This window comes from Scyliorhinus torazame, chromosome 30 (assembly GCF_047496885.1).
Source record: "Scyliorhinus torazame isolate Kashiwa2021f chromosome 30, sScyTor2.1, whole genome shotgun sequence".
NCBI lineage: Eukaryota > Metazoa > Chordata > Chondrichthyes > Carcharhiniformes > Scyliorhinidae > Scyliorhinus > Scyliorhinus torazame.
Window position 1 is genome coordinate 17,792,540 of NC_092736.1, and position 14,926 is coordinate 17,807,465.

At 49.7% G+C, this 14,926-nt stretch overlaps 1 protein-coding gene across 1 annotated transcript in view; it reads left to right on the forward strand.

Moving 5' to 3' along the window:
- Positions 1 to 14,926, forward strand: part of LOC140404405 (dual oxidase 2-like) — a 150,824-nt gene that overhangs the window by 118,436 nt on the left and 17,462 nt on the right. Inside the window, exons 25-29 of the mRNA XM_072492898.1 lie at positions 640 to 870; positions 2,543 to 2,642; positions 5,241 to 5,290; positions 6,569 to 6,696; positions 10,641 to 10,794. Coding sequence (XP_072348999.1) covers positions 640 to 870; positions 2,543 to 2,642; positions 5,241 to 5,290; positions 6,569 to 6,696; positions 10,641 to 10,794 — 663 coding nt within the window. The remainder of the gene's footprint in view (positions 1 to 639; positions 871 to 2,542; positions 2,643 to 5,240; positions 5,291 to 6,568; positions 6,697 to 10,640; positions 10,795 to 14,926) is intronic.

Here is a 14,926-nt window from a genome sequence, read left to right on the forward strand (position 1 = left end):
GTATGTCCATTTATACCCTTACTCAACAAAAAGATATCAATCTCAAATTTGAAACTTTGAACGCCCCCAGCCTCAGGAACTTTTGAGGGTGAGAATCCAGATTTCCAAAACTCCTTATGTGAAGAAGTATCTTCCAGTACACCCAAAATCACCACACTGCAGGCCCAATTGACAATCTTTAATTACTAATTCTTAGCACATATATCAATGCACAGGGTCGTGTTCTTTGCAGACAGAAATAATACGTATGTAAATTGCACCTGTTTCAGCTAAACAAAATACGTGACGGCCACTTTCTGGTTCACTCTTCAAGGCATTGCCTCGAGAAATCAGTCAAGCTGCCTGGTTTAAGTGTCAAGCAATACTTGGCAGTTAACGGTCAGTCAACTAGTGCATTGTCAGTAGCAATGCCTCAACCAGTCAGTTTGTCAATCAATTAACACCCTTTGGATTCCTGATGAGTGTAAGACGAAAAGCTTCGACAAAAAAATGGCTCTTGTTTTCAGGAATGCTCAAGTTCTTTCCTACCAAATGACTATGTTCATAATTATGAACAGATTATGTATTCTGGACATGTTGAACTAGGGTAAATAAATTCAGTGTTTGTGACAAGTTAATAAATGTACTCTTTCTCTTCAGTCTATGCAGAATTGAGAGAGCACTCGGGAGTGCCACAGACCACAAGAGTTGGTCTCATCATTGCCCGCGGATCTGCAGCTGCTGTCTCTTTCTTGTACTCGTATATCCTTCTCACCATGTGCCGGAACCTCATCACGGTCCTGCGGGAGACGTTCCTCAATAATTTCATTCCTTTTGATTCGGCCGTGGATTTCCACCGTTGGATTGCAATGGCTGCTGCCTGTTTCTCAGGTGAGAGGTGGGGGATGTACTGGCGCATCCTGCTGATGGCAGCCGCTGCTTAAAATGGCTCCACGCCAACCGTGGCTCATTTGGTCGCGCTCTGGCCTCTGAGTTCTGGGTTCATGTTCCACTCCAGAACGAAACTCTGGGGGCGATTCTCCGATATTGAGGCCAAGTGTTCGCGCCGCCGTGAACGCCGTCGCGTTTCACGATGGCGCAAACAGGGCCCGGACATGACCTATTCTGGCCCCCATAGGGGGCCAGCACGGCGCTGGAGCGGTTCACGCCGCTCCAGCGTCCTTACGCGGCGCCAAATGGGCGTCATGCCAACCCGCGTATGCGCAATTGGGGCAGCCCAATCCTGCGCATGCGCAGTTGGGCTGCGCCATCGTGCGCATGCGCGGGGAACGCCTTAGGCACGCCGGCCCCTCACCAACATGGAGCCGGTATTCTGGAGCCGCACGCGGAAGGAGATAGGCCTGGGGGGTAGAGGCCGGCCCGCCGATCGGTGGGCCCCGATCGCGGACCACACCCCATCAGAGGCCACCCCGCTGAAGGAGCCCCCCTCTCCCTCCACAGGCCCCCCCCCCCCCCCCCCCCCCAGCGTTCCTGCAGATTTCCCGCCGGCAGCGACCAGGGGTGGACGGCGCCGGCGGGAACCTGCATGTAGTAGCGGCCGAGCGGCCCATTCGGGCCGGAGAATTGGCGCTCGCCGGTTCTCCGAGCGGCCCGGTGCGAATCGCGCGCCGCTGGTTTCTGGGGGTTGGGAGAATCGCGTGCGGGGGTCGGGGCGGCGTAGCGCGATTCGCGCGGTGCCCCGGCGATTCTCCCACCCGGCGTGGGGGGGGGGGGGGAGAGAATAACGCCCTCAAGCTGGCATTCCGGTGGGAACGCACTGTCAAGCGGTGCTGGTTTTCAGACGAGATATTAAACTGCGGCGCCACATGCCTCCCGCAGCTTCAAAGTGAGTCAGGAAAATTACCCCTCCCCCGCCCCTTCCCAGTTAATAATCCCTCAAGAAAACAGCTGAGCTGTTTGTGGGAGCTTACTGTGCACACTTCCTACATTACAACGCTGTCTGTTCTTCAAGAAGTACTTAAATTGTTGCAAAGTTCTTTGAGGCTTTTTTATGGGAGTCATAATGGGATCAATTTTAACATGGTGTAAATAAATGCATCTTGAGTGAGTTAGAATCGTGCCCTAATTTTTTTAAAGAAATTTGGAGTACCCAATTCTTTTTTTCCAAATAAGGGGTCATTTAGCGTGGCCAATCCACCTACCTTGCATATCCTTTTGGGTTGTGGGAGTGAGACTCACGCAGACACGGGGAGAATGTGCAAATTCCACACGGCCAGTGACCCGGGGCCGGGATTGAACCCGGGTCCTCAATGCTGGGAGGCAGCAGTGCTAATCGCCGTGCCGCCCAGAATCGTGCCCTAATAATAGATTCGGTAATCTGTGCAATCCCAGTAAATGAGTGAATTCCCCAGCCTAATAGTAACTGATAAACAGAGGAAACCCGAGTCCCAGCAGCCTGGTTTAGATTTGAATTCAGGTCAGTGGTGAGAGGCATCTGTTTAATCCACCGCACCGCTACACCTCAATTGTTTATGGATTGCGGCACTCTGAATTGTCTTGCACTTAATCATACACCCTATTTATTTGACTTTTGTTTTTGCAGTACTCCACAGTGGAGCTCACGCGGTCAATATTTACGCTTTCTCTGTCAGCCCACTCGGCATTCTAGCCTGCCTATTCCCTGAGGCAGTCCATGACGATGGGTAAGTTTAACTATTACTAAATAAGGAAGAAATTAAGAGCATAAGAAACAGGAGCAAGGGGTCCTCGGGCCTTCTCCACCATTCGGCACCACCTTGACTGGTTGGACCTTGGCCTCCGCTCCCTTTATTTTTGCCGGTTCTCCATAACTCTTGACTTCCTTGCACCTCAAGAATCTATCTCTGTCTCTAATATGTTCGATGATCCAGCCCCCGCTGCTTCTGGGGTAGTCAATTCCAAAGACTCATCACCCTCTGGCAGGAGGGGGTCCCCCCCCCCCCCCCACCCCCAACTTAAGTGGGCAAATCCTTTTTTATAGAAGTTCCAGACACCCACCACGAGGGGAAACCCTCTCTTAGCATCTACCCTGTCAAACCCCCTCGGAATCTTATGTCTCTCAATGTTCAACATCTCTCGTAACACGGTAGCACAGTGGTTAGCACTGTTGCTTCACAGCGCCAGGGACCCGGGTTCGATTCCCGGCTTGGGTCACTGTCTGTGCGGAGTCTGCCCATTCTCCCCGTGTCTGTGTGGGTTTCCTCCGGGTGCTCGGGTTTCCTCCCACAAGTTCCAAAAGGCGTGCTTGTTAGATGAATAGGACATTCTGAATTCTCCAGCCGTGCACCCGAACAGGCGGCGGAATGTGGCGACTAAGGGATTTTCACAGTAACTTCATTGCAATGTTAATGTAAGCCTGCTTGTGACAACAAAGATTATTATTATTAACCCTCACAACATTTAAGAAGCATTTAGACGAATACTTGAAATGCCCTAGCATACAAGGCTGTGGACCAAATGCTGGAAATTGGGATTAGAGTAGGTAGCTGCTTGATGGGCCGGCACAGACACGATGAGCAGAAGGGCCTCTTCCCATGTGGTAAATCTCTATGTTCCTTGGGATAAATGTGGGACTGGGGAGAACAGGACTCCGCACATTCAGTATTTCCTTCAAACCTTAATTTTTTCTCGATGGTGGCCTGTCTTTACGAGTCTAAGCAGGGCTGGAAGCATCTGTGGAGAGAGAAACCGAGTTAACGCGTCGAGTCCATATGACCCTTCCTCAGTGCCAAGAGCTCGAGTCATACGTGTCAATGTACCATCAACCACGGTGTATCCCAATTACTGCGTTAAGTGAATTGCTAGGTAAACATGTGCCATTGATTATCCAATGAATACAGATAGCTGGGACACTTTGGTGTGAGAGCTTATTGTGGGTTAGCCGTTGTGTGGAAGTGTCTCACAATAAACCAAGATCACAGTAAGAAGTCTTACAACACCAGGTTAAAGTCCAACAGGTTTATTTGGAATCACGAGCTTTCGGAGCGTAGCTCCTTCATCAGGTGAGTCATCAGGTGAGTCCTGATGAAGGAGCTACTCTCCGACAGCTCGCGATTTCAAATAAACCTGTTGAACTTTAACCTGGTGTTGTAAGACTTCTTACTGTGCTCACCCCAGTCCAACGCCGGCATCTCCACATCATGGCTAAAAAGATCAGACTGGATTGATTCTTCCACCATAACCCCTGGTTTTGAGCAACAATACAGACTGGCTCGCTCCACAACCAGACCTGCTGAGTTTTCCCAGCATGTTGTTTGTTGTTATTTCAGATTTCCAGCATCCGCAGTATTTTGTTTTTATTGAAGGACCTCCGCCGCTGCTGCACGTGGACCTGATCATCCCGAACATAGCCGGCTCGTTGTGGGGTCAGGTCTTCCCAATTTTGGGAAGGAGTCCCAAACCAGACGTTGGGATTAAAGCAAAATTACTGAAACGATAACAGAAAATGCTGGAAAATCTCACCAGGTCAGACTGCATCCATGGAGAGAGAGAGCGGAGCTAACGTTCTGAGTCTGGATGAGTCTTTATCAGACATTAGTGCGGTGTCCTTTGTGGTTCTTATTATCAGGATGGATGTCGTAGTGTTCACAAAGACCACAGAAGCTACGTTCAATAACAAAGCTAACTTTTATTACACTACTTCTTAAAACTCGACCACTTACTCCTCTAGCAAGCAATAGTCTCGTAATCTACAATCTGCACTCTACTAACACTAGTCTCTACACTCTATCTGTAACTATACTCTGCACTCCCTAGACCTCTCCTCTGCATTCTTTCCAGCCCTCTCCCAGAAGCCTGAGAGTCAGTGCTTTGTACAGTTCTGCGTCTAGCTCCATCTAGTGGTCAATTATGATATTACATTAACCCTTTTTATTCCGGACATTCTACATAATGTCACAATTAGGTTCCTTTATTTGCAAATGGAAAGTCCGCCACGGGGCCTGGGCCCCTTGCTGGAGCTGTTATCGATATGACAGGGGGCACAGGTGTGTTGAATGTGCACATGTACATCACCCATCATAGCAGACAGTGAGGTGCCCCTTTTTGGACTGGTACAAATGAGCAGTGCAAACTAATTTCTAGCCCAGGGAGTGATTAACATTAGCCTACCTGTATTGCTTCGCACCTGGAGTGGTGTTAGGCTGGTTGTAATGGTTAATTAAACGTCGGAATGACTAATGGGCTGCAATGTGTCCGACTGCAACAACACCTTTGATGAACCCTTGCCACATTTCATCACTGATCATGTCTTTTCCTCGTAGGTCTGAGATTCCTCTCGCGTATTACTGGTGGTTCTTTCAGAACATTACAGGTACTCATATTGTTCCTCAAGGCTGAACTTTATAACGAGAGATTCACGTTCTAAGTAATTAGCTTGCGATACCACGTAATGTCTTCTGTTGGGCCAGCTCATTTTCATCCAAGTGACCATCGCAGGGCACTGAGTGTTGAGGCCTTTTTCTCTGTGTGGGGGAAGGGAGCATTACAACCAAGTGTGTCTTGACCGCAAACTCACTTATCCTGGCTAATAATCTGGAGTGCAACCCCTGGGTCATTTTCTATCTCCCCCCGCCCCCTCCCGCGTGGACTGCTCTTAGCTTTCAGGCAGGGGTAAGTAAAAGGGATCTCCGATGGGGGAGTTCAGTGAGGGGGTGTTGGGTCACCCTCATCCATGCATGGGGAGGGGGGGAGGGCGCGGTGATCACCCATTGTGGTGGGGGGAGGCTGCCCCTCCTTGTCAGCGGAGACTGGTGGGGGGGATTAGAATCTGTCTGGCTCTGCAGCATCCATATACTTGCACGGTTAAGAGAGACTCACACCAGGGCCCCTGCACCCAGCGCCAGCCGAGACCAGCCCCCATCCTCTGCTGGTCGGAACACTTAGACTCCAGACGGAGAATCCTGGCCCAGATACCTCACGATTCAGTGAAACCTCGGAAAAGCCCTCAAATTCGTGGTGTTGCCGATCACTCAGGGAGCCTGAGATGCTGTGGCAATGTGCACGTTTGCATGCCTGCTGTAGCCTGAAGCTGTCGTGGACCCTCCAGCTTACTTTCCGTGGTGCAGCAAGCCAGACATCGTTCCCACTTTCGCCACCTGCGGTCGGTGTGTGTTGGAAGGATTTGCAGAGCGACACTCAAACCACTTAGTGCAGGCACCTTCCTTGGCCACCAAGTCCTGGAGTGGGACTGGAACCACGAGCTTCTGCTTCAGAAGCAGGGGTCACCCACTCCGCTACAAGACCTCCTGAACTCAAAACTGTGCAACAGGAATAAATTCATCTCTCGTCATGTTGCATTGGACCGTAGACCCCCACCTATTGGAAATTTGATAAAATTACCCCAAAGCCATTGAATTTGTAACCATAGCGTTAATAGGGGACAAGGTGGAGCTCTTGGCTGTGAACTTGGACTGGATTCAGCTCCCAGTATGTGGTTGCGTTGCTCAACCTGATGACTCTCAATGCTTCCCCTTGAATCCCAAAGACTGGCAAAGAAATGTCAGATTTTTCTCAGCCATGCATTAGTGCAGAGTAATCCGTCTGGCAGAACTTTATAATCATTGGTCATGATATGTCTTTTGCTTTTCAGGGATGACGGGAGTTCTTCTCCTTTTCCTCTTCTCTATTCTTCACGTCTTCGCCTTGCACTATTTCCGCCGCATTAGCTTCAGAGCATTCTGGATGTCCCATCACCTCTACTTGGCAATATACATCCTGGTAAGGAGACATCTTCCCTAATTCACAACCTCTTGTCAAAATCCAGGGGCTGGTTGTGCACAGTGGGCTAAGACAGGTGGCTTGTAATGCAGAACAAGACCAGCAGCGCAGGTTCAATTCCCATTCCAGCCTCCCCGAACAGGCGCCGGAATGTGGCGACTAGGGGCCTTTCACAGTAACTTCATTGAAGCCTGCTCGTGACAATAAGTGATGATTATTATTATTAAACCCAGGTCGGAACCAGAGGTTAGGTTAATTTTGACATAATTATCTGAACGTGTTTGGGCAGCAGTGTATTTTACCCACTGCCGGTGTATATGTACGATGCATTAATAAAGCCATTGTGTTGCTATAACACCAATCCAGAGACTGTGGCAAGTTGATAGGTATGACCAGTTCATTGCAGAATCCCTACAGTGCGGAAGGAGGCCATTCGGCCTATTGAGTCTGCACTGACCCTCCCCTCCAAAGAGCACCCTACCTAGGCCCACTCCCCCACCCTAACCCTGTAACCCCACCTAACCTTTGGACACTAGGGCAATTTAACACAGCCAATCCACCTAACCTGCACACCTTTGGATGGTGGGAGGAAACCGGAGCACCCGGAGGCAACCTACGCAGACACGGAGAGAACGAGCAAACTCCACACAGTCACCCAAGGCCAGAATTGAACCCGGGTCCCAAAGCGCTGTGAGGCAGCAGTGATAAGCACCGTTGTGGGCTAATACAAGCGTAGACCAGCCAAAGCTGCCAAATTGTTATTAAGAAAACTTGACTGGTTTACTGACATTCCTCAGGAAGGAAGACCTGCCACCTCTACCCAAATCATCCTAAAGCTGACTCTCGGGGTGGCATAGTGGTTAGCACTGCTGCCTCATAGCACCTGGGGACCTGGGATCCTCTTGCATCAACTAGGAATATGACTGTACAAACACAGTTTCCTTTTTTTAACAACTCGTAAACTGCTTCTCTTTTTCGCCATGTGGGTGAATTTTGAACTGACTTCATAAGAATTATTGTGCGTGAGCAATTCATGAAATCGTAAATGCCCTGATGGCGAGGAAATTTGCTATGGATTCACGCCGATCGCCCCCACTTAATCGGTTTCTTTTAATGGATCGGTGCTAATTAGCAGGAACTAAATGACAGGTATTTTCTTTCAGTTTGACCAGTATTGATTTCCGTGCCACACTTTGTGAGCTGGAAACAGACAAAAAGGCTGACTCGGTCAAAGAAGAACTTCCCCGAACTGTGGGCAACAGTCCAGCGGTTTCCTGAAACTGCAGTCAAAAGTTCAAGATCTTGGATAGGATTGGATTTGTTTGTTGTCACGTGTACCGAGGTACAGTGAAAAGTATTTTTCTGCTAGCAGCTCAACAGATCATTAAATACATGGGAAGAAAAGAAAATACATAATAGGGCAACACAACATATACAATGTAACTACATAAGCACCGGCATCGGATGAAGCATACAGGGTGTAGTGTTAATGAGGTCAGTCCGTAAGAGGGTCATTTAGGAGTCTGGTGACAGTGGGGAAGAAGCTGTTTCTGAGTCAGTTTGTGCGTGTTCTCAGACTTCTGTATCTCCTACCCGATGGAAGAAGTTGGAAGAGTGAGTAAGCCGGTGTCATGATATTTAGATCAGCATAACATGGTGCAATCACACACACACTGGTGGACATGCAGTAGGACCAACCAACACACACACAACATCGCAGCCAATCACCAGTGAGAGCACACGCACGATAAAAACAGGAGACACTACAGTTCCCGCTCATTCCAGCAGCAGCCAGCTCAGAGCACCGAGCTCAGAGCCTGCCACTCAGACATTCACCATGCGCTGAGTGCCTCATTCAGATAGTGATAGGACAGGGTCCACAGATCAGCTGGTAATGCACATACCCAAGTTAGCAGTGTGTTGTTACAGTTGAGTAGTTAATAAAATTGAGTTACACCATCTCCAGCCATGGTGGATCGTTTGTATATCAGAACACCCAACACAACATGATACCAGAAGTGGACGCAAACCAGTGCCTGTGAGACCTACCTGCAACGTATCAGCAATGCGCCGTCCTGCACCATGGAGAACATCAACCCGCCGCCGCCGCTCCGAATCACCGGCAATCTCGGGGTCAATTGGAAACTGTTCAAGCAGCGCTTCCAACTCTTCCTCGAGGCCACAGACAGGGAGAATGCATCGGACACCAGGAAGATTGCCCTTCTTCTCTCCACGGCGGGGCAACACGCCATCCACATCTTTAACTCCCTTATATTTGCGGACGGCAAGGACAGAACCAAATGCAAGACGGTGCTCCTGAAGTTCGACGAACACTTGATTACACCATCTCCAGCCGTGTTGGATCGTTTGTACATCAGAACACCCAACACAACAGCCGGGTGGGTGGGATCTTTGATTTTGCTGCCCCTCTTTCCCCAGGCAGCAGAAGGTGTAGATGGAGTCAATGGATGGGAGGCAGGTTCGTGTAATGGAATGGGCAGTGTTCACGACTCTGTAGTTTCTTGCGGTCCTGGGCCAAGCAGTTGCCATACCAGGCTGTGATGCAGCCAGATAGGATGCTTTCTATGGTGCATCTGTAAAAGTTGGTAAGGGTTAATGTGGACATGTCGAATTTCCTTAGTTTCCTGAGGAAGTATAGGCGCTGTTCCTTTTTGGTGGTAGAGTTGACGTGGGTGGACCAGGACAGATATTTGGAGATATGCACCCCTAGGAATTTGAAACTGCTAACCATCTCCAACTCGGCTCCGTTGATGCTGACAGGGGTGTGTATCCCTGGTTTACGTCTCGCTACTCTAACATTTTGGATCACAAAAAACAGCCCTTGACATATAATTACACACCCCTGAATTGCAATATCAAACGAATCAGCCCACAATCACAGAATAAGCTGAATAATACTGAAGCTGAATAATACTAAAGCTCGGTTAAGCACGGGTCACTGTCCGTGTGGAGTTTGCACAATCTCCCCATGTCTGCGTGGGTCTCACCCCCACCACCCAAAAATGTGCAGGGTAGGTTGATTAGCTATGCTAAATTGCCCCTTAATTGGAAAACAAAATTGGGTACTCTAAATTGTAAAAAAAAGACATTCAAACACTCTGCTTCCATCGCCGATTCAGGAAGAGAGTTGAAAGACTCAATCCTCAGTGAAAATTCTTTGCCTCATCTCCATTTTAAATGGGCGACCCCTTATTTTTAAACCATGACCCCAAGTTATGGGTTCTCCCACAAGAGGAAACACCCTCTCCACGTCCACCCTGTGAAGACCCCCCTCAGGATCTTGTGTGTTTCCGTCAAGTCGCCCCTTAACTCTTCTAAACTCTAACTGATACAAGCCTAGCCTGTCCAACCTTTCCTCAAAAATACAACCCACCTTTTCCAGGTATTAGTCTGGTGGAACATTCTCTGAACTGCTTCCAACGCATTCTAACATTCTTCCTTAAATAAGGTGACCAATACCGCACACAGTACTCCAGATGTGACCTCACTGCATTTTGCTCACCGATGCAAAAGTGTAAATGGGAGTATTGCGACCCTTGTGGAAACTCTCGGCCCACTTCTGAAGGAATGTCAGAGCTGCAGTTTAAGAACACATCTACAATTGGTTCAACTATTTGGCAACTCTTAATGAGAGTGGAGTTCAATGAACTTAAAGTTCTGCAACTACTGGTACAACAAAGATGTCCAGGTTGTGGGGGGGGGGGGGGGGGGGGGGGTGCGGAGCGGTCCTAGGTCGGGTGCCTTTTCAGAGGGTCGGTGGAGGCACGAGGGGCTGAATGGTCGCCTCCTGCACCGTCGGGCTTCCTTGGTTCACAAAGAAGGCTTGGGATTAAATACTACTGCTTGCCTCCACTGCACTGTAGGAATTCTATGGTTCAGAGAAAGCAAATTAACTTGGGTGTGTTTGTGCCATTTTGCAACAGATCATTATACACGGCAGCGCTGCCCTTCTCCAGCCACAGAGATTCCACGTGTATTTTATCATCCCCACCCTGATCTTTGTTGGAGACAAATTCATCAGCTACAGCAGGAAGAAAATCGAAATTACAGTCATCAAAGCTGAGCTCCTGCCGTCAGGTAGGACGGCAGCTACGTTTATCTGACATTCTGAAGTAATCCGATTCGCCCCATTTTTGTCCTTTCTTTTGACTGGCTTTCTTCAACTCGGTGTAATATTTATCAGATTATCGTCAATTGTCAGCCTGGTTCAGCTCGAGGCAATGTGGATTCACGACAAATGTTCCCTTCGATCCATGTGCGTGCACCACTGTGCGGCAGTCATGAAGGCAGCATGCTACTCGCTGACGAGCTGCTCCCTCTTAAGATAAACACCCATGGGCTGCCACCAAACCTTTTTTTTTGTTTTTGAAGGCTTCGGGCATTGAAATGTGCAGGTCGCGCGCGCACACAGCAAAGAAAATGTGAAGAACATAGAACATTACAGCGCAGTACAGGCCCTTCGGCCCTCGATGTTGCGCCGACCTGTGAAACCACTCTGAAGCCCATCTACACTATTCCCTTATTGCCCATATGTCTATCCAATGACCATTTGAATGCCCTTAGTGTTGGTGAGTCCACTACTGTTGCAGGCAGGGCATTACTACTCTGAGTAAAGAACCTACCTCTGACATCTGTCCTATATCTATCTCCCCTCAATTTAAAGCTAAGTCCTCTCGTGCTAGACATCACCATCCGAGGAAAAAGGCTCTCACTGTCCACCCTATCCAATCCTCTGATCATTTTGTATGCCTCAATTAAGTCACCTCTTAACCTTCTTCTTGCTAACGAAAACAGCCTCAAGTCCCTCAGCCTTCCCTCATATAAGATTTTCCCTCCATACCAGGCAACATTCTGGTAAATCTCCTCTGCACCCTTTCCAATGCTTCCACATCCTTCCTATAATGTGGCGACCAGAATTGCACGCAATACTCCAAGTGCGGCCGCACCAGAGTTTCGTACAGCTGCAACATGACCTCATGGCTCCGAAACTCAATCCCTCTACCAATAAAAGCTAACACCCGTATACCTTCTTAACAACCCTCTCAACCTGGGTGGCAACTTTCAGGGATCTATGTACATGGACACAGAGATCCCTCTGCTCATCCACACTACCAAGACTCTTACCATTAGCCCAGTACTCTGTCTTCCTGTTATTCCTTCCGAAATGAATCACCTCACACTTTTCTGCATTAAACTCCATTTGCCATCTCTCAGCCCAGCGCTGCAGCTTATCTATGTCCCTCTGTAACTTGTAACATCCTTCCACACTGCCCACAACTCCACCGACTTTAGTGTCATCTGCAAATTTACTCACCCATCCTTCTACACCCTCCTCCAGGTCATTTATAAAAATGACAAACAGCAGTGGCCCCAAAACAGATCCTTGTGGTACACCACTAGTAACTGGACTCCAGTCTGAACATTTCCCATCAACCACCACCCTTTGTCTTCTTCCAGCTAGCCAATTTCTGATCCAAACTGCTAAATCACCCTGATTTATGAATCCCGCTCCCGGCAGTTGCTGAATTCTCCGGCACTGGATATTTGGCGGGGGCTGAAGTCGCGCTGTGCAGGTCGGTCCCCCCCCCCCCCTCGGTGATTCTCCGGCCCGCGATGGGCCGAGGTCCCACTGCTGAAATGCCTGTCCCGCCGGCGAGAATCAAACCACCTCTCTTACCGGCGGGACCAGGCGACAAGGGCGGGCTCCGGGGTCCTGGTGGGGGGGGGGGCGTGGGGCCATCTGGCCCCGGGGGGTGCCCCCACGGTGGCCTGGCCCACGATCAGGGCCCTCCGATCCGCTGGAGGGCCTGTGCCGTGAGGACACTCATTTCCCTCCGCCTCGGCCACAGCCTTCACCGTGGCCGACGTGGAAGAGACACCCCACTGCGCATGCGCGGGGATGACGTCAGCAGCCTGATTCTCCCGCGCATGCGCGGACTTCCGCTGGCCGGCGAAGTCCTTTCGGCCCCAGCTGGCATGGCGCCAAAGGCCTTTCCCGTCGGCCAGCAGCGCGCCAACCACTCCGGCGTGTGCCTAGCCCCTCAAGGTGAGGGCTTAGCCCCTAAATGTGTGAAGAAATCCGCACCTTTGGGGCGGCCCGACGCCAGAGTGGTTCCCACCACTCCATCCCACCGGGACCCCCCGCCCGGCCGGGTAGGGGAGAATCCCGGCAATGTTTATTTATGAAACCAGTTAACACTTTATAAACCCACAGTAAACATCTTAACAACTATCAACACGAATAAATCCCCAAAGAATACAGTACTCGACAGATAACACTTAATAAATTCCCAAACAACATCCGGAAGACAAAAGACCCTTTTTAACACAAAGATCAGGTTTAAATTCACTATTGAGGGCAGTCAGCACTTTGAAATCACCCAATTGATTTGGAGACCGTCTTTAGTTTGCAGAGTGATCCATGCACATCTGCTGCCTTTCACTGCAGCTCTTCTCTCTGAAAATGAAACTAAGAACTCACTCTATAGCAGCCTGCTCAAAAACGAAAGTAAGACAGACAGACAGCCCAGCTCCACCCACTCTCTGACATCACTGCAGCCCTCTAATAAACACCCATTTCTTAAAAGGTACTCTCACATGACAAGGCTGAATTTTCCCTGGTACGGGTTGGCAAATTAGGAGGCAGGAAAAGCGACATGATTAGGTGCTCCAACCTCTCACGCAGATAACATGTCCGAAGAACTCTATTTGTCTTCTTTTCTTCTTCTGACCTCAATCGATAATTCTTCGTTCAGTGATTTTCTCTACCCGGCTTGCCCTCTGGATCCTTATTAAGCCCCACATTGCAAAAGTATTGATTTTCTTTCCTAATGTTACGAGCTTGACATGTATAACTCACAACTGACCAGACATAACGTTTTAGTACAATCTTTACCAGTTTAAAGGAGCTATTTGTAGAGTGGAGCATTTTTACGGTAAAACATCGCCAACATCAGGACAAAATTCCCATCGCCGATTGATGGCATTTAAGACCAAATTCTGGGTAATTTTTAATGGTCGGCATCATTTCATTGGCAGCGGGAAGTGGCTTCACGCCTTGTGGGGAGGCCGCCAACTTAACAGAGGTGGCGTCCCTGTGGCAGTCCGGAGGGCCATCGGAGACGGCGGCTCCAGCCTCCAAAGGTGGTGGCACCAGCGGGAAGCGCCGAGCCACGGCCTCCGTGTTGGCGCTGGAGGGGCCTGTAAGTGGATTGACGCCTCCGGAACACCCCGGCTGCCTTGGCAGTGTTTGCTTCCGACGGCATCGCCATTTTGGATTGGCGGAAGGGGGAGGCAAGGGTGGAGGGAGATGAAAGGGGGAGAGAAGGGAAGGGGGTGCTGTCTGTTGTCTTTCATTAGCCAGCAAGCTTAGGGGCAGCCAATTAGACATCTGTCTCTGGGAATATTGCTGAGCTGGTCTCACTCTGGGTAAGTGAGGGTTTGGGACCATCAATGGGGTGGGGAATTCCAGAAGGCAGTGGAAAAAACAGGCCTCAGTGTCGATTTAAATAAAAGCTGGCCAAACGGAGTACCATACATAGAATCCATACAGTTTAGAGGGAGGCCATTCGGCCCATCAGGTCTACATTGCACCTCTGAAAGAACACCTACCTACGCCCAATCCCCCCGGCCTAGCCCCATAACCCCATGCTATGTCTGCAACTAAGGGGCAATTTAGTATAGCCAATCCACCTAACCTGAACATCTTTGGACTGTGGGAGGAAACCGGAGGAAACCCACGCAGACACGGGGAGAGCGTGCGGACTCCGCACAGACAGTGACCCAAGGCCGGAATTGAACCAGGGTCCCTGGTGCTGTGAGGCAGCAGTGCTAACCATTGATAAAAGCAAATTACGGCAGATGCAGGAATCAGAAACAAAGAAAAATACTGGACAATCTCAGCAGGTCTGACAGCATCTGTGGAGAGAGAAGGGAGCTAACGTTTTGAGGCTGGGTGACTCTTTGTCAAGGCTTTGTCAGACCTGCTGAGAGTTCTAACCATTGTGGCACCGTGCCACCCCAGTGCGATGTAGATGGAAGCTCCCTGCATCTTTCAGGAATCTTGAAAGAACTTTCCCAGCAGAGCCAGTGCCCCAGTTTTACACATCTTAATCCAGCCAGCCTGTGGCTTCGCTGGCTGAGATTTGTCAGTTACGGCCGGGATCTAGGTTGCGACATCTGAATTAAATTTACCCCAAAGGTTTCATTG